Source organism: Prionailurus bengalensis, chromosome B1 (genome assembly GCF_016509475.1).
Source record: "Prionailurus bengalensis isolate Pbe53 chromosome B1, Fcat_Pben_1.1_paternal_pri, whole genome shotgun sequence".
NCBI classification, from domain to species: Eukaryota; Metazoa; Chordata; class Mammalia; order Carnivora; family Felidae; genus Prionailurus; species Prionailurus bengalensis.
Genome location: NC_057344.1, coordinates 43,818,180 through 43,834,303, shown reverse-complemented (window position 1 = coordinate 43,834,303; position 16,124 = coordinate 43,818,180). Strand labels below are relative to the sequence as shown.

Below are 16,124 nucleotides of genomic sequence, written 5' to 3'. Positions count from 1 at the left end.
TGCCTTACCATTTTTAACAAGTATCACTGAACAGTTGTTTTCTTTAACGAAGATAACCCTGTCTCTACACATATGGTTTACAATACTGAGCTCCCTTAACATGCAAGGGAGTTCAACAATCAGCAGTAATTGTTTCCTCCAACTGACACTGATTTTGCCTCTCTACTTACAAGATTAAAGCAGTGAGTGCTTCTCGTTTATATAGGACTTTTAGGAAAGAGTAAAAGCACTTATTTTTCTTCTAAGAAACATGATGAGTACATCATCTAGAAATATGATAAGTACATAACCTTATGTATACTTTTCCTATGAGATGTATCAGAAAAATTTAAAGACATTACTTTATTTTTTGCAGCCAACATTTTATGACCACTAGAACACATAGGCAGCCTAGCATTCTTTATGAGGAAGCAACGCACATGATTTCAGATTTGAGTCTATTTATGACCTTTTTGTTTTATAATAGCTTTCCCTTTATTTATTTTTTTTTAATTTTTTTTTCAACATTTATTTATTTTTGGGACAGAGAGAGACAGAGCATGAACGGGGGAGGGGCAGAGAGAGAGGGAGACACAGAATCGGAAACAGGCTCCAGGTTCTGAGCCATCAGCCCAGAGCCCGACGCGGGGCTCGAACTCACGGGCCGCGAGATCGTGACCTGGCTGAAGTCGGACGCCTAACCGACTGCGCCACCCAGGCGCCCCTAGCTTTCCCTTTAAATAATAATTTGTCAGGTGAAAGTTTTTGTTCCTGTTTATATGTTCTAGGAATATTGCCTTATGAGTTGTTTCTTAGTTGTATGTAGGTAAAATAATTTTAAGTGATATGTTTTATTCCTCTTCCAGAGACCTTTTGCCCCAAGATTTTGTAGTTTATACCTACAACAAGGAAGGGGTTCTGATCTCTGACCATCCCGATGTACAGGTAACATTTTCCTCTTGATCTTATATTGGAATTTAACATAATTATAATTTTACAATTAGTTCTATTCAGGTACAGAAGACTATGTATACATCACACAGTCACCCAGGGCCGCTCTTGACATTATAATATATGGAGTTGTCCTGGGAAGGGGGTGTGTGGTGGGTGTATTTACATGGACTGGAGTGCACTTTACAGTTCTCCAGGTCCTCAAGTTGTCAAATGTTTTTTTTTTAAAGTTCAAGAAATAATCTTCTATTTATGGTAATCCTTACTCCTTATGAATGTTTGCTATATTTTAAAATCTAAAAAATTGTTTTTGCTGGAAGTTAATCTCCCTGAAAGCATCTCTTACTTATTAAGACATTTGATTTGCCATTAGTACTTAGTAAAGAACAAACACTTGTATGCTGTTATATGTTGTAATTTTTTACTAAAAATAGTTCTTTTCTAAAGAAATGTGGTCTTCTTTGCATCAGAGAACAGAGTATTTCTGAAGACAGAACTGGCCAGGAATACTCAAAATAATTGGTAGTTGTTGAATTTGGCCTTATGCATTATTAAATTAGAGCATAAACATTTTTCGTGTCTTTTGGGAAGAGCATTTTGCAGTCCTTTTTGGCAGTTAGCTATTCTGTATTTCTTTCTTTTGCATGAGTGTCCATGGAAGTCTTTGTTCCCATTAAACGTGTTATTTTCCTGCAAGCTCTGTAATGTTTGGCTGGGTTGAATTGTTTATGTCAGTTATGCACTTTTGCAGTGCACTTCAAATAAATAGAAGGCAAACCCTTGTTTTAGATTAATTTCACACTGCTTGGATGTAATCCTGGCTCTTTTTTGTTGTTGTTGTTGTTGCTGGCTCTGTCATTTATTGTTGGTCAAGTTACTTTGAGTTGTTTGTACCTTATTTTCTTCACCTTAAAATGGGAATGATAATTACAACTTCATGGAGTTACTGGAAAGCTTAAATGAGTTAATACTTTTTAAAAAATTGAAGTGTAGTTGACTTACAATATTGTATTTGTTTCACTATATAACATAGTGATTCAAAGTTTATATACGTTATGAAATGACCACCACGACAAGCCTAGCTCCCATTTGTCACCATACAAAGTTGTTACATATTGTTAATTATAATCCTTATGCTGTACATTGTGTCTCCATTAAATGAGTTAATACCTGTAAGATACTCAGAACAGATAGTCTGACCATTATTAACTCAATAAATATTATTTATTATTATTGAAAATATAAATGCTTAAAACTGCTAAAAATAGATTTCAGTCAATAGAAATTGATGCAACTGTTATCTGAAAGTATTATGGAATTGTGCTTTCTTGGGTGATTGAAAAATACAAATTAAGACAGATGAAGTCTTTTTCTTATTTCTTGGTTTTTAGTATTGTTTAGATAAATGAAAGTATGTAGATTTGAGATACCAATTAAAACTTTGGTACTGGGAATTTTTGGCCTATGGCTAGATTGTCAGATATTATAATGACATTACTTTTGTTTATAAAATGCAATGAAATTACACTGAGTAAACATGAATGCTTTCCCTTATGAGTGCTATTACCTGGTTTTTATCATTAGTGTCTTTCACAAAGGCCATTTTTCACAAAGAAACTAAGTTTTAATAACCACTTTATTCAAGTTTCTGTGTGAAATAAAATTCCAGATTACTATGTGTTAGAACTTTGGGATACCTTGCAAATGTATTAGCAAGTGTCTTAAGACACTTCTAAAGTTAACTTCTTTAATTAATTAATACTCTTTGTTCCATATGAAAAGTATATTGACTGCCCAAGGCTTGTGGGCTATGGCTAGGTTGTTTTTTTTTTTTTAGGTGCTCTATAATAGTTCTGTGTATTTCTCCTCTCCCTAGTTGAGTGTTTTGCTTATAGTTTGTGTATTTCCAAAACTGTGACATTCGCACCTTTACTGTAATCATGCAGTTTAACTAGATGTTTTGTAAACTTATGAAATAAGATTTTTTAAAGTACATTGAAGCCTTTGGAAAGATTTATTAATAAAACCCAGTTATTTAAAAAATACTGTCAAGTTGGCAGATTAAGCAACCAAGTGATGGGTTTCAGTCATGTCAAATAAGAGAGCTTCTATTATAATTGAAACTAGAAACATTTAGTTAAAAATTTTTTCTTTTTAACGTTTATTTATTTTTGAGAGACAGAGAGAGACAGAGCATGAGTGGGGGAGGAGAGAGGGAGACACAGAATCTGAAGCAGACTCCACAAAGCCTGACGTAGGGCTCGAATTCATGAACCTTAAGATCATGACCTGAGCCGAAGTAGGACACTTAACCGACTGAGCTACCCAGGTGCCCCTAGAAACATTTAATTTTAGAGTGCCATGAGTTACAAGTATTATTACCTCATAGATGCTACCTCATTAGTAATAGAAGGTATTTAGTTTTCTCTGATGAGAAGAAGACAATATCAAAGCTAGACTTTAACATAAAGCACTAGAAAGAAAAACATTAGTGGTTGTGAATTGCCCCACAATAGAAAAAGTTGTAAAGTGTTGAAATTCAGCCTGTCTTTTTAGTGTAAATTGTTTAGTTTTTTTTTAATTTTCACCACTTCAGACTTATAGGAAAAGTTGCATGAATAATATAAAACATTCATGCATCCCATTCACCCAGATTCCCCAAATGTTAACATTTTACTGCATTTGCTTTATCCTTTCTTTCTTCTCTATTTTTTTTCTGAAAGTTTTAAAGAGTATATTGCAAACATGGTATCACTTTACCCTTAAACACTTCATTGTTAATTCCCTAAAAACAAGGAGTTCTTTTATTTAATCAAGTACAATTCTCAAAATTAGGAAGTTAACATTGAAGTGATGCTGTTTTCTAATATACAGACCTTAATGATTTTTTCTTTTTGTTTTTTGTTTTTGGTCCATCATCCCAATAATATACTTTATAGCAAAAGAAAATCCATGTTATTGTGCTGCATTCAGTGGTCATGTCTCTGTAGTCGCCTTAATCTGGAAATCCTTTGTCTTCCCTTGTATTTCATGACAATAGCATTTTTGAGAAGTATAGGCCAACTTTTGTAAACATCCTGCCATTTGAGATTGACGTTTGCTCGTGATCAGAGTCAGGTTATGTACTTTTGGCAGGAATACCACCAAAGTGATACCGAATGGTCCTCAGTGTATCCTGTCAGGAAGCAGGGGCAGCATTTGTGCTGTTCCTGATGGTATTAATATTGATCATGTAGTTAAGGAATTGCCTGCCAGGTTTCTCTTCTATAAAGTTACTGTTTTTGCCTTTTTAATTAATATTATGGTTAGACATTTTGAGACTAATATAAATATCCTGTTACTTCTCAAATTTTTACCCACTAGTGTTAGTATGTAGTAGTTGTCTGAATTAATGGTTATGATGGTTGTTAAAATGGTGATTTCTTAATTTCATTAGTGCTTCCGTATGAATTAGTGCTTTCTGTAAGGAAAAGATGTCCCTTCTCATTTATTTATATCAGTGCAGACTCATGGATTCTTACTTTTTCATGAGTGAGATTGAAAATCTGCATGTATGTGAGGACATTTTTATGTTCTTTTGTGAATTGTCTGTTTATGTCTTTTGCCCAATTTTCCACTGGGTTTTTCTTTTGCTGTTGTCCCTCTAAGATTTTGTTTTTTAAATTGCGGTATAATTGACATATATTTTACTGCCTTAGTTTCAGGTGTACAACATAATGATTTGATATTTGTATACATTGTGAAATGATCACCACTGTAAGTCTTGTTAATATCTGTTACGATAATAGTTAAAAATTTTTTTGTGTTTGTAGTGAGAACTTTTTAAGATTTATTCCCTTAGCAACTTTCAATTATACACTACAGCATTGTTAACTGTAGTCACTATGCTGTCTTTAATCTAATTTTGAGTTAATTTTTATGTATGGTGTAAGATAGTGGTCCGGTTTCATTCTTTTGTATGTAGCTCTCCAGTTTTCCCAGGACCATAAAAAATTTTTATTTTTATTTTTATTTTATTTTTTATTTTATTTTATTTTATTTTATTTTTAACATTTATTTATTATTGAGAAACAGAGAGAGACAGAACATGAGCATGGGAGGGGCAAAGAGATGGGGAGACAGAATCTGAAACAGACTCTAGGCTCTTAGCTGTCAGCACAGAGTCCGATGTGGGCTCGAACTCAAAAACTGTGAGACTATGACCTCAGCTGAAGTCGTGATGGTCTTCACGACTTAACCAACTGAGCCACCAAGGTGCTCCTCTGAAGGACCATTTATTGAAGAGATTGGTATATTCTTGGCTCCCTTGTCAGAAATTAATTGATCATATATGTATGGGTTTATTTCTGGGCTCTCTGTTCCATTGATCTGTGTGTCTGTTTTTATGCCAACACCATACTGTTTTGATTCCTATAGCTTTGTAATATAGTTTGAAATTAAGGAGCATGATGCTTCTAGCTTTGTTCTTCTTTCTCAAGAAGAGGAAGGAGTGTCTTTATTCTATTTGGTGTTTTTTTGTGGTCCCAGACAAATCTTAGGATTATTTGTTTCATTTCTGTAAAAAATGCCATTGGAATTTTGATAAGAATTGCAGTGAATCTGTAAGATTGTTTTGAGTAGTTTGGACATTTTGACAATATTAATTCTTCCAATCTGTGGTCATGGATTATCTTTCTGTTTATTTGTATCTTCAATTTCTTTCATTAATATCTTACCATTTTCTGTGTACAGGACCTTCCTCCTTAATTAAATTTGTATCTAGGTACTTTATTCTTTTTGATGGATATGGGATCGTTTTCTTAATTTTTCCTTCTGCTAGTTCATTATCAGTGGATAGAACCACAACAGATTTCTTTATATTGATTTTGTTTCCTGCAACTTTACTGAAATCATTTATTAGTTCTAACAGTTTTTTGGTGGGGACCTTAGGGTTTTCTATATATAATATCATGTCATGTGCAAATAGTGACAGTTTTACTTCTTCCTCTCTTCTGTTGGGTTTTTAATCTTTCCTCTTTGATATTTAAGAGTTCTTTGTAGCTACTGTATCTCTGATACAAGTTACAAATATTTTTTCCCAGTTTGTGTATTGTGTTTTGACTTTGTTTTTTGGTGTTTCTTGCCATATAGAAGCTTGAAAAACTTTTTATGTAGTAAAAATTATCGGTTTTTTCTTTTATTGCATCTATATTTCAAGTAATAGCCTTTCTCTATATCCAGGTTAGAGAAGAATTCACTCATGTTTTCTTTTGGTTTTTATATATGATTTTATTTTTAATGTTCAGACTCTTGATTCATTAAGATTTTATTCCTATGCATGGTGTGAGGTAACGATCTAATTTTATCCTTTTATAAATGTCTAAGTGGACTGAGCACCATTTACTTAAAGGTGCATCCTTGCCGCATTGATTTGAGATGCCACTTTTATCACAAAAAGTTCCATGTGTACTTGGTCTGTTTCAAGTCCCCAAATTCTGTTCCACTGGTTGTTATCCCAATGCACCACCAGTACTGTACTGTTTTGTTTTTTTTTTTTAATTTTTTTTTTGACGTTTATTTTTGAGAGAGAGAGCAGGGGAGGGGCAGAGAGAGAGGGAGACACAAAATTTGAAGCAGGCTCCAGGCTCTGAGCTGTCAGCACAGAGCCCAATGCAGGGCTTGAACTCACGAGCCGTGAGATCATGACCTGAGCCGAAGTCTGACGTTCAGTCGACTGAGCCACTCAGGCGCCCCTGTACTGTTTTAAATATTAAGGCCTTGTGATACATCTTAATGTTGCCTAACAACCACCTCCCCCACCCACCTTAGCCTTTTTTTTTTTTTTTTTTTTTTTTTTTTGTGCTTTGAAATTGTTTTAAAGAGGACAAGATCTCATCATGCAGTAAAAAAATCTGATATTAGTAAGTGATATTATGCTTGTGTTTCCACTGGCCAATTTCGTCCTCAAAATTAACGATAAAGGCTCTTTAGTTTTTTTAAGATGGCTAAATGTAAAACTAATATATAATCAATATATAGTTAAGAAGAAAAAATCATCTGGTCAAAATTACTTTTTTACCACATACTGATTTTTTTCCCGCCTTGGCATCATTGGCTTGTCACAAGGTCCCCTTCTGTATTAGGTGTCATGTGGCTGCTATTGCTTCTTGGATTGACTGTGATCTAAAATGTTAGATATGATATGGGGCACCTGGGTGGCTCAGTCGGTTAAGTGTCTGACTTCAGCTCAGGTCATGATCTTGTAGTTTGTGAGTTCGAGCCTCGCATCAGGCTCTGTGCTGACAGCTCTGAGCTTGGAGCCTGCTTTGGATTCTGTGTGTCTCTGTCTCAGCCCCTCCCCTGCTCATACTCTCTCTCTCTCTCTCTCTCAAAAATAAGCATTAAAAAAAATGTTAAACATGATATAATGGTGTCTTGTTCTGCTTCTAGGCTTAATGGTTATTGGGATAGAGCTCTTTGTGCTTAGTATCCTCTGGAAATCTGCCTAAATATTTGTATCCTTGTATAGGAGGGCAGTAGATAATCTGAAGATAATCCGAAGAACGCCATGTAATAAGATGCCAGTGATATGAACAAAATTGTTAGTTTACTGACCTGAAATAATTTTATTAGCTCTATAATTACTGTGATGATTTTAGCAATGTAACAGTATTTGAAGATAATACAGTTTTTATCATTTAGAATCATTGTCATTATCGGGGCTATGTGGAGGGAGTTTATAATTCATCCATTGCTCTGAGCGACTGTTTTGGACTCAGGTAAGGAATTTTCTTTATCATTTTTTCCCTTCTATTTCTTACCCCTTTCCCTATCTCTGTTTCCAAATCAAGTCATTTGGGGGAATTAACAATATTAGATTTACTTTGGTATTGCTGAAGGTCTTTAGAGCTATGTATCAGATATCATTCTTGGCATGTTTATTTAAGAAAATATTACAGTGGTGAGTTTCAATATCCAAAGAGAAAATTTCGTTGTTTTGAGATTGCTAAGTAATTTTTGCTATTAAAAAAACATACTTTAAGTCTGTGTAGTACTTTATGTTTACACAATTTTCACCTATATTTCATTTAAGTCTCACAATGCCTGTGAAAAGGGGCTCATTATCTCCATATTTAGGTGATTAAGCAAACTGGGATTTAGAGAAATTGTACCACATATGAAGTAAAGTGATAATAATATTAAAATTACATTTGTGGAGGGCCTGGCAATATGATGCTGTGCTGTTTGGTTGATTACATGATTGATTGAACTAATACTACTTTTAATTCTCAAACCAGCTGTATAAATGGCTATAATTATCTCCATTTAAGTAATAACACTTACACTTACTGTGTGCCAGGCAATGTGCTAAGTATTTCACACTTATTAAATAATTTCATTTCCAGAACAGCCCCACGTAGAATGTAACATAGAGAAGAGGTGTTAAATCATTGCTAGTAGGAACATAAAGAAGAGGTGTTAAATCCCGTAGCTAGTAGGAAACTTTTGGGATTCAAACTCTGGTTCTTTGGCTCCAGACTCCATACTTCTAGCCACTCCTCTGTATTGCCTTCCATTATACAGCAGTCACTTGGAGAGATAACTGACTTTCAGGGGAGTGACGTTAGTAACTAGCAGTCTTGAGCTTTATGTTTAGGTCTGCGTGATTCTAAAACCTAGTATTTTTCTCTAGGTAGCATGGTATAGAGAAACAAACCAACAGTCTGAGATTGGAAAAACAGAGAGATTGGGCATTAAGACTTTATTTCAGATGTTCTTCTGACTCCCTGTTTGAGTCTTCACTAGAATTCCCTGCTTACTCTTCACAGGGGTCCCTTTGACCAAAATGCTTCTAGGAATACGTCAACTACAGTTGTGGGCACTGTGCCTTTGTACATGTGTCATGGTGCTGCTGGGTTGAGAGAGGCATGTGCCTCTTCTAGTGTATTTTCATTAACTCATTTGAGCTTATGGCATTATTTTCATTGCTTCTCTTGTCATCCACAGACTGTTGGGCTGTTCTTTTCTTAAACATGTTAAGCACTGGGACTTGATTTCGTGTTTTCTAATTTCTTTTCCTGTGTATTATTTTCTTCATTCTTAAAAATTGTGTACGTGTAATGCGACACTTAGAGGAATGCTACATATAGAGAATGTGAGTTACGGGATCGAACCCCTACAAAATAGCTCTCGTTTTGAGCACATCTTTTATCGAATGGATCATGTCCACAAAGAGCCTCTGAAATGTGGGGTTTCCAACAAGGATATAGAGAAAGAAACCACAGACTATGAAGAAGAAGAGCCTCCTAGGATTACTCAGCTACTTCGAGTAAGGAAATATGTTTCTTCATGGCCCAGACTAAAGTGTTAAAAAATCATGTATTTTTGCATCACACCAATACTTATTATTGTTTTGTTTTTGCCAACTATGTGCCAGATGTTGTGGTAGCTACTGGGGAATAAAAAGATGCAGTTCCTTCCACCAAGTCGAACATAGTCAAGCTTCTATGTGTTTTAGAAATTAGGGTTTAGATCTTAAACGATACTTATATACGTATTTTTTTACCACTGCTGCATTATAGTCCATTACACTGTCTTTCAGAGAGCAGTTTATTTAGATACCTTTTACACAAACAGAATGGGGATTCTTGAGTGCTGGATTGAAGAAACAGAGAGAGATTGGGCATTATGACTTATTTCAGAGGTCTTGCAGGGACACTTGTATCCCAGTTTTGAGTCTTCACTAGAATTCACTGCTTACTCTTGGCAAGGGTCTCGCTGACCCAAGTGTTTCTAGGAATAGGTCAGCTACAGTTGTCTGTGCCTTTCTATATGTGTCATGGTGCTGCTGGGTTGGGAAAGGGCATGTGCCAGTTTATGGCATTGTTTTCATTGCCTCTTCAGCCGCCCACTCTTTTTAGCTTTAATCATTGGAAAACATTCAAGTGTTTGCCCAATTCTGCACTACATAGGAATTTCTGAAAATCACAGAATTAGTCACTTTTTGAAGTGGCAACCTTGTCCTTACTTCTGCTCTGGGTTCTTATATTCTTATAATATTATAATTATTATATTTCTTTTTTCCACTCTTAACACAGTAATGGGGTTTCCCATTAAAGTGTGTGTGAGTGTGTATAATTTCAATATTAGAAAATCAGTAATTCTCCTTGGAAACCCGAATACCTCATATTATCTTTACCTAGGATTTTTCTGAGATTAGTACAGAGAGCAGTTACCACTTAAAACAACAGCAACACGTTTTTGGCTTTAATGATCTGTGTGAAGTAAACTAATCGTATGATGTTTTAAGGGACTAGAGATTAGGGTAAGACCACTATATATAAAAATCATGTAGTGTTATAACTTTTTGTTTGTTTGTTTTTTGCCTTTATGATGTTTGTGTTTTTGACAGAGAAGAAGAGCTATCCTGCCACAGACCCGCTATGTGGAGCTGTTCATTGTCGTAGACAAGGAAAGGGTAGGATTGGTGACAGTTTTTTCTTCTTTTTCATGAAAAGCAGATGAGAAGTGAGCATCCCATGAAAGAAACATAAAATGTGATATATTTGTGTTGATTTTTCTTAAATGTAATTTAAAACTAGAATGACTTTTGTCCTTTAAACATGCTTGATATTCATAATCCCCCCAGAAGCCAAATGTAGTGAATGAGAGTACATCTAACTATTTTTTACTGGTGATTTCCCCCACTTTGTTCTTTTGGGTGATTTGCTTAATTTCTTAAGTGTAACTGTACTGCCTTTTAGTTAGTGTCACCTTTTCAGATGACTTTAAAGGATTGTGTTGAAAAACCAGTTAATCAGATACTACTTTGTTGCCTAATAAAATTGCTTTGCTTTTTAGAATTTCAGCTAACCTGTACTTCCCTTTAAGAGACGGAAAACTTCCAAGTCATGGCATGCTTTAGAAGGGAATCGAGGAGAGTACTTGATCTTAGTATTTACTATTAATTTCTGTGTTCAGGATAACACCAGGGATTTTCCTTATTGATATTTAAGAATTGTGCTTAACTAAGTAATAGGTCTATTTCAGCATTTACAGGATTATCAGTTTTAGATATAGCTGCTGTTTAATTTAACATATAGATTATTTTAAATGTTTTGTCTGACTTTTACTGTCAGCTTTGTTGTTTGTGTGAAAAGGTTGTTTGTAGAAACTTAGCAATATTAGCAGTTTCCTTCCTGTAAGCTGCAGAGACAGTTTAGAGGATTTTTATGGTTTAAGAAAAACCTCTTATTGTGTGTAGGTTGGAAATAAATAAGCTGTGTTTATTAATAGATAGAAATGTATTCAGATTTGTTCATTATAAGTTCCTAAGCCTCAAGTGGTAGACGGAAAAAGCACAGGGAGTATGACGAAGCATGAACTTTGCACCAGATAATGGATAAAAAGTTTCTGGAGAATGTTTGGACAAGTGACAAAAATAGAGATTTGAGATGTTTTTATTCATTACTCATTCCAGATAGATTTGTTATGTACTGCTGGAAACTGGTTCAAAATAAGAATGGTTCCATTTAAATCAAACCTTGTCAGATATATTAGATTTTTTGTTTGTTTAGGAGAATCATGGTAAAATGCCCAACTGGTAAGATCTGATATATTCTGATATTAATGCTCTTATCTTAGAACAAAACCATACATTCTTTTAAAATTTTATTTTTGTTATTTAGTTGGTCATATTAAAATAATGTTAAAATAGACATTTGAATTGGGGCGACTGAGTGGCACAGTCAGTTAAGCATCCAACTCTTGGTTTGGCTCAGGTCATGATCTTATGGTTTGTGGGTTCGAGCCCCGTGTTGGCCTCTGCACTGACAACATGGAGCCTGCTTGGAATTCTCTCTCCCTCTCTCTCTGCCCCTCCCCCACTCATGCTGACTCTGTCTCTCCCAAAATGAATAAATGAAACTTACAAACAAAAAAGACATTTGGATTTAGCCAGGTCTTGAAGAAAAGAATAGGTCATATCACCTGTTTGTTTTAATATGGTTAAACTTTTAAATATCTATTTTGTCTACATGTAATGTCTCTATTGATAAACATTGGTTAATCTCTCATTATTAATTTAGCCCAGAGTTTAGAAGTTATTTACTGATAATGTCTTTAGCCTAAGGGAAAAAAAGGTCAGAAAATCTGTTAAATTGTTTTTATTCCTTTATCTGTGCATTTTGATTGTTTTATTTTTTATGTATTTCATTTTATTTTTTTCATTTCATTTCATTTCATTGAGAGAGAGAGAGCCTGAGTTTGAGTAGGGGAGAGGAGCAGAGGTAGAGCAAGAGAATCTTGAGCAGGCTCCATACTCAGTGTGGAGCCCGATGTGAGGCTTGATCCCATGACCTGTGCCAAAATCAAGAGTCAGATACTAAACTGACTAAGCCACCCAGGCTTCCTGCATTTTGATTGTTTTAAACACTACCTTTATAAAATTTAGTTTGGAAACCATTTTTGCATTGAAATGAGTAAAAGGGACATTAAAGAGAAAATTCATTTTAAAATTATGCTAATTTGGAGTGAATAAAGACTTCAGTAATAGTAAGTCTTATTACTTATTTCACACTTGAACCTGTTTTTCTTTTATTTGTATTTAACACTAAAATGTATCCCTTAGATTTATTAATTTAAAATGCAGGTGAATGTCTAAATGCCTCCATTTTTTAGTTCAGAGGAAATATTTGGGATTCTTATCTTCGTTGTAACAGATTATAGAAATTTTTTCATAACTTACTTGGTGAAAATGATTTTCCTTTCTTGCTTTTCAGTATGACATGATGGGAAGAAATCAGACTGCGGTGAGAGAAGAGATGATCCGTTTAGCAAACTACTTGGATAGTGTAAGTTGTGTTTTCTATTCACTGGGATTATTCTAGCCTGTCTTTTCACAGTTTCAGAGCAGAATTAAAAAATTGTCTCATTTCAGGGGTTTGCTTTCTAGATTGTTTTGTAACATTTTTTATGTTTGAAAGGAATGTATGATTGTACAAAGACTTGGAGACAAGCAAGAGATTTCTTTCATATTAGGATCTATTTTATCCTCAGGGTAGATAGGCTAAGGTACTTTGGCATTTATGAAAAGATCTTTGAATTTGTACTCAATCTTATTTTGATTAAGGCTGCCTCCTTCTCTGAAATCATGATATGACTCTGTGTGTGTGAGAGACAGAAAGAGAGAGAGAGAGAGAGAGGGAGAGAGAGAGAGAGAATGCAGTAGGGAGGGCAAGAGGGAAGGAGGGAAGGAGAGAAATTTGGTTTGAGACTTTGGAGTACGTTCACCCATTGAGAGATACTGAAGAATTAGATACATGTTCTTATAAGATCATTTCACCTATAAGGTTTTTTCCCTGATGTGAATATCACACTTAATAATAATGATGAGGACAATAGTGTTCTATTGAGTATTTATAATATGAGACAAGTGCTTTATATTTATTGTTCTTTATTCCTCACAGTATCTCTATAAAATAAAAATGGGTTCCTTAGTGCATTATCTGAAATCTTTGGGGTGTGTGTAATTAGAATTTTAGATAAAAACTTAGAAAGGTAATATGGTTCACCATGTATTGCATAACACCTCTAACAGGATCTTGTGGTAGCACTTTGTTATCAGACTCATTGATAGTCCTGTAGTGAAGTGTATGAATATTTACATTAAGTGAGATTACATACAGACTATAGATAGACTTGCATTAGTTGAGGGCAATTTGGAAACCAAATTTACCAAAAACTTAAAATTTTCAGTTTGTCAGATTTTGGAATGGAAGATAAAAAAGGATTTTGAACTTCTGTTACTTTTATTTTATGAATGGGGAAACCGAGACCCTTGAGAGATTAGAATCTCATTATACTGAAGGAAATGTTTTTAAGTAGTTGTGTTGTTTCATCATAAGTTTAAAGATAGTCTCATATTCTTTAATATATTTTATATACTTTCATTTCTGTTTTCTTTCTAGATGTATATTATGTTGAATATTCGAATTGTGTTAGTTGGGCTGGAGATTTGGACAAATGGAAACCTGATCAACATAATTGGAGGTGCTGGTGATGTGTTGGGGAACTTTGTACAGTGGCGGGAAAAGTTTCTCATAACACGTCGGAGACACGACAGTGCACAGCTAGTTCTGTAAGTGATTTTTAAAAAAGTACTATTAATGAAATGGTCAGAATAACTTTTGCTTGTCTTTTTCTATTAGAATCATGTTTTCTTAAGGTTTTTGAGTGTTCATTTGCATAAGGAGAACTTTGTATGACACCTCACAAGTTACACTAAGATAATGAGACTTCTCTTCTGTGTTGGATTCCCTGTCACCTTTGTCCCATGTCATTCCTCTTTCTTGGATTTACTCTTTCACTTTGGTGTGGCATGTTTTTTAGTTTCTTCGTATGAAAGGATATATGGAAAGAAAAAACTTTTGGCTTTTTACATGTCAGAAAATGTGTTTACCGTCTCAGAAGAGAATTTAAGAATTACATCAATGTGACCTCGTATCATCCCAGAGCCTAAGTAACTCAGTCTTTCCACGGTGTGCTTTACAGTTTGCCTTGTAACTTTTTGATTCTTTGGCTGTGTGTAAAATGCTAGGCATGCAATCTTTTTCCTTGAGAATTTTGAAGGCATGGCTCTTGTCTTTTGACTTCCAGTATCACTGTTGAGAAGCCTTAACCCATTCTGATAACGGATCCTTTGTTTATAGGTTTGTTTTCCTCCTTCTCTGGAAACTTGTAGGCTCTTCTCTTGGTTCCCAGGCTTCTGAATTTTCCTGATGATATGCTTCGGTGTAGGTCTTTTATCGCTCATCCTGCTGTGTTCTTAGTGGGTCATTTCAGTCTTGAAACTCATGTCCTGCAATTTTAAGAATTGTTTTCAAATTATTTTATAGATGATTTGATCCTCTTTATGTTTATTCTTTGTTCTCTTCTAAGCTTTCTATTGGGTTTTTTAAATTTCTGCTATCTTATTTTTAATGTTCAGTAGATCTTTTTGTTCCTTTTAATTTTTTTATATAATGAAGTACTGATTTCATGGATATAATAATTTTTTTGCTCTCTTTGAGATATTACTGATACATGTTTTAAAAATTTTCTTCTTTTACATAGCATCTTCATGGTACCATAATAAAACTTAAACTTATATAACTCACTTAATACAAACACATTCCAAAACTTACAGCAAAACCCTCATTTAAAACTATTTAAGGGATGCCTGGGTGACTCAGTCGGGTAGCGTCTGACTTCAGCTCAGGTCATGATCTCATGGTTCGTGAGTTCAAGCCCCACATTGGGTTCTGTGCTGACAGCTCAGAGCCTGGAGCCTGCTTCGGATTCTGTGTCTCCCTCTCTTTCTGTTCCTCCCCTGCTCATGCTCTGTCTTTCTCTGTCTCTCAAAAATAAATAAATGTTAAAAAAAATTAAAACTATTTAAAACATTTCATCCTTCTTAAAAGTTATCTGACTTGAGGGGCGCCTGGACAGCTCAGTTGGTTAAGTGTCCAACTTCGGCTCAGGTCATGATCTTACAGTTCATGGATTTGAGCCCTGCATTGGGCTCTGTGCTGTTAGCTCAGAGCCTAGAGCCTTCTTTGGTTTCTGTGTCTCCCTCTCCACTGCGCGCACTCTCTCTCTCTCTCTCTCTCTCTCTCTTTCTCTCTCTCCCCCTCTCTCTCCTTCCCTGTCTTTCTCTTTCTCTCTCTCTCTCTCAAAAAAATGAATAAACATTAAAAAAATTTTTTTTAAGTTTTCTGGCTTGAGGGCTTGCAGTTTTGAAGGCCTTAGCCTGCTGTAGCATCCTTTGCCCGGCAAAATAATAAAGCTATTATTCCTCTTTATTTCCCACAACCTCCTAAAAAACGTTTTCTAACTTGATAGGCTGGCTTCTTGCAGAAAAATGTTCTAATTTATATATTTTTGCCTCCAAAACTCATAATTTTTTCCAAGGAGAAATTTCCTTTGATTTCTTTTTTTGTTATGGGAGTTAATTTAGAGCAAGGCACTGAAAATGCCAAAATAATTTTTTATAGCCCTATACTCACAAAGCCTGGGTCGTGACCTTTTTATTAATTTTTAGTAATATGGCACTTGCAAGTATCCTGGCAGTGAGCATGCCTTCTAATTCACAAAGGGCCAGAAAGAACAGGCCTCCAGCACATTCTCCATACCTTGCCCAACCAAACCTACCAAGGTATCTTTTCTTCTCTATCTGG

The 16,124-nt window shown here is 34.9% G+C and overlaps 1 protein-coding gene across 1 annotated transcript in view; it reads left to right on the top strand.

Annotated features, from left to right (window-relative positions):
• ADAM9 (ADAM metallopeptidase domain 9) overlaps positions 1 to 16,124 on the top strand; it is a 145,732-nt gene that overhangs the window by 27,269 nt on the left and 102,339 nt on the right. The window contains 6 exon segments of the mRNA XM_043563717.1: positions 846 to 924; positions 7,612 to 7,688; positions 9,043 to 9,238; positions 10,322 to 10,387; positions 12,690 to 12,761; positions 13,878 to 14,047. Of these exon segments, the coding sequence (XP_043419652.1) occupies positions 846 to 924; positions 7,612 to 7,688; positions 9,043 to 9,238; positions 10,322 to 10,387; positions 12,690 to 12,761; positions 13,878 to 14,047 (660 nt within the window).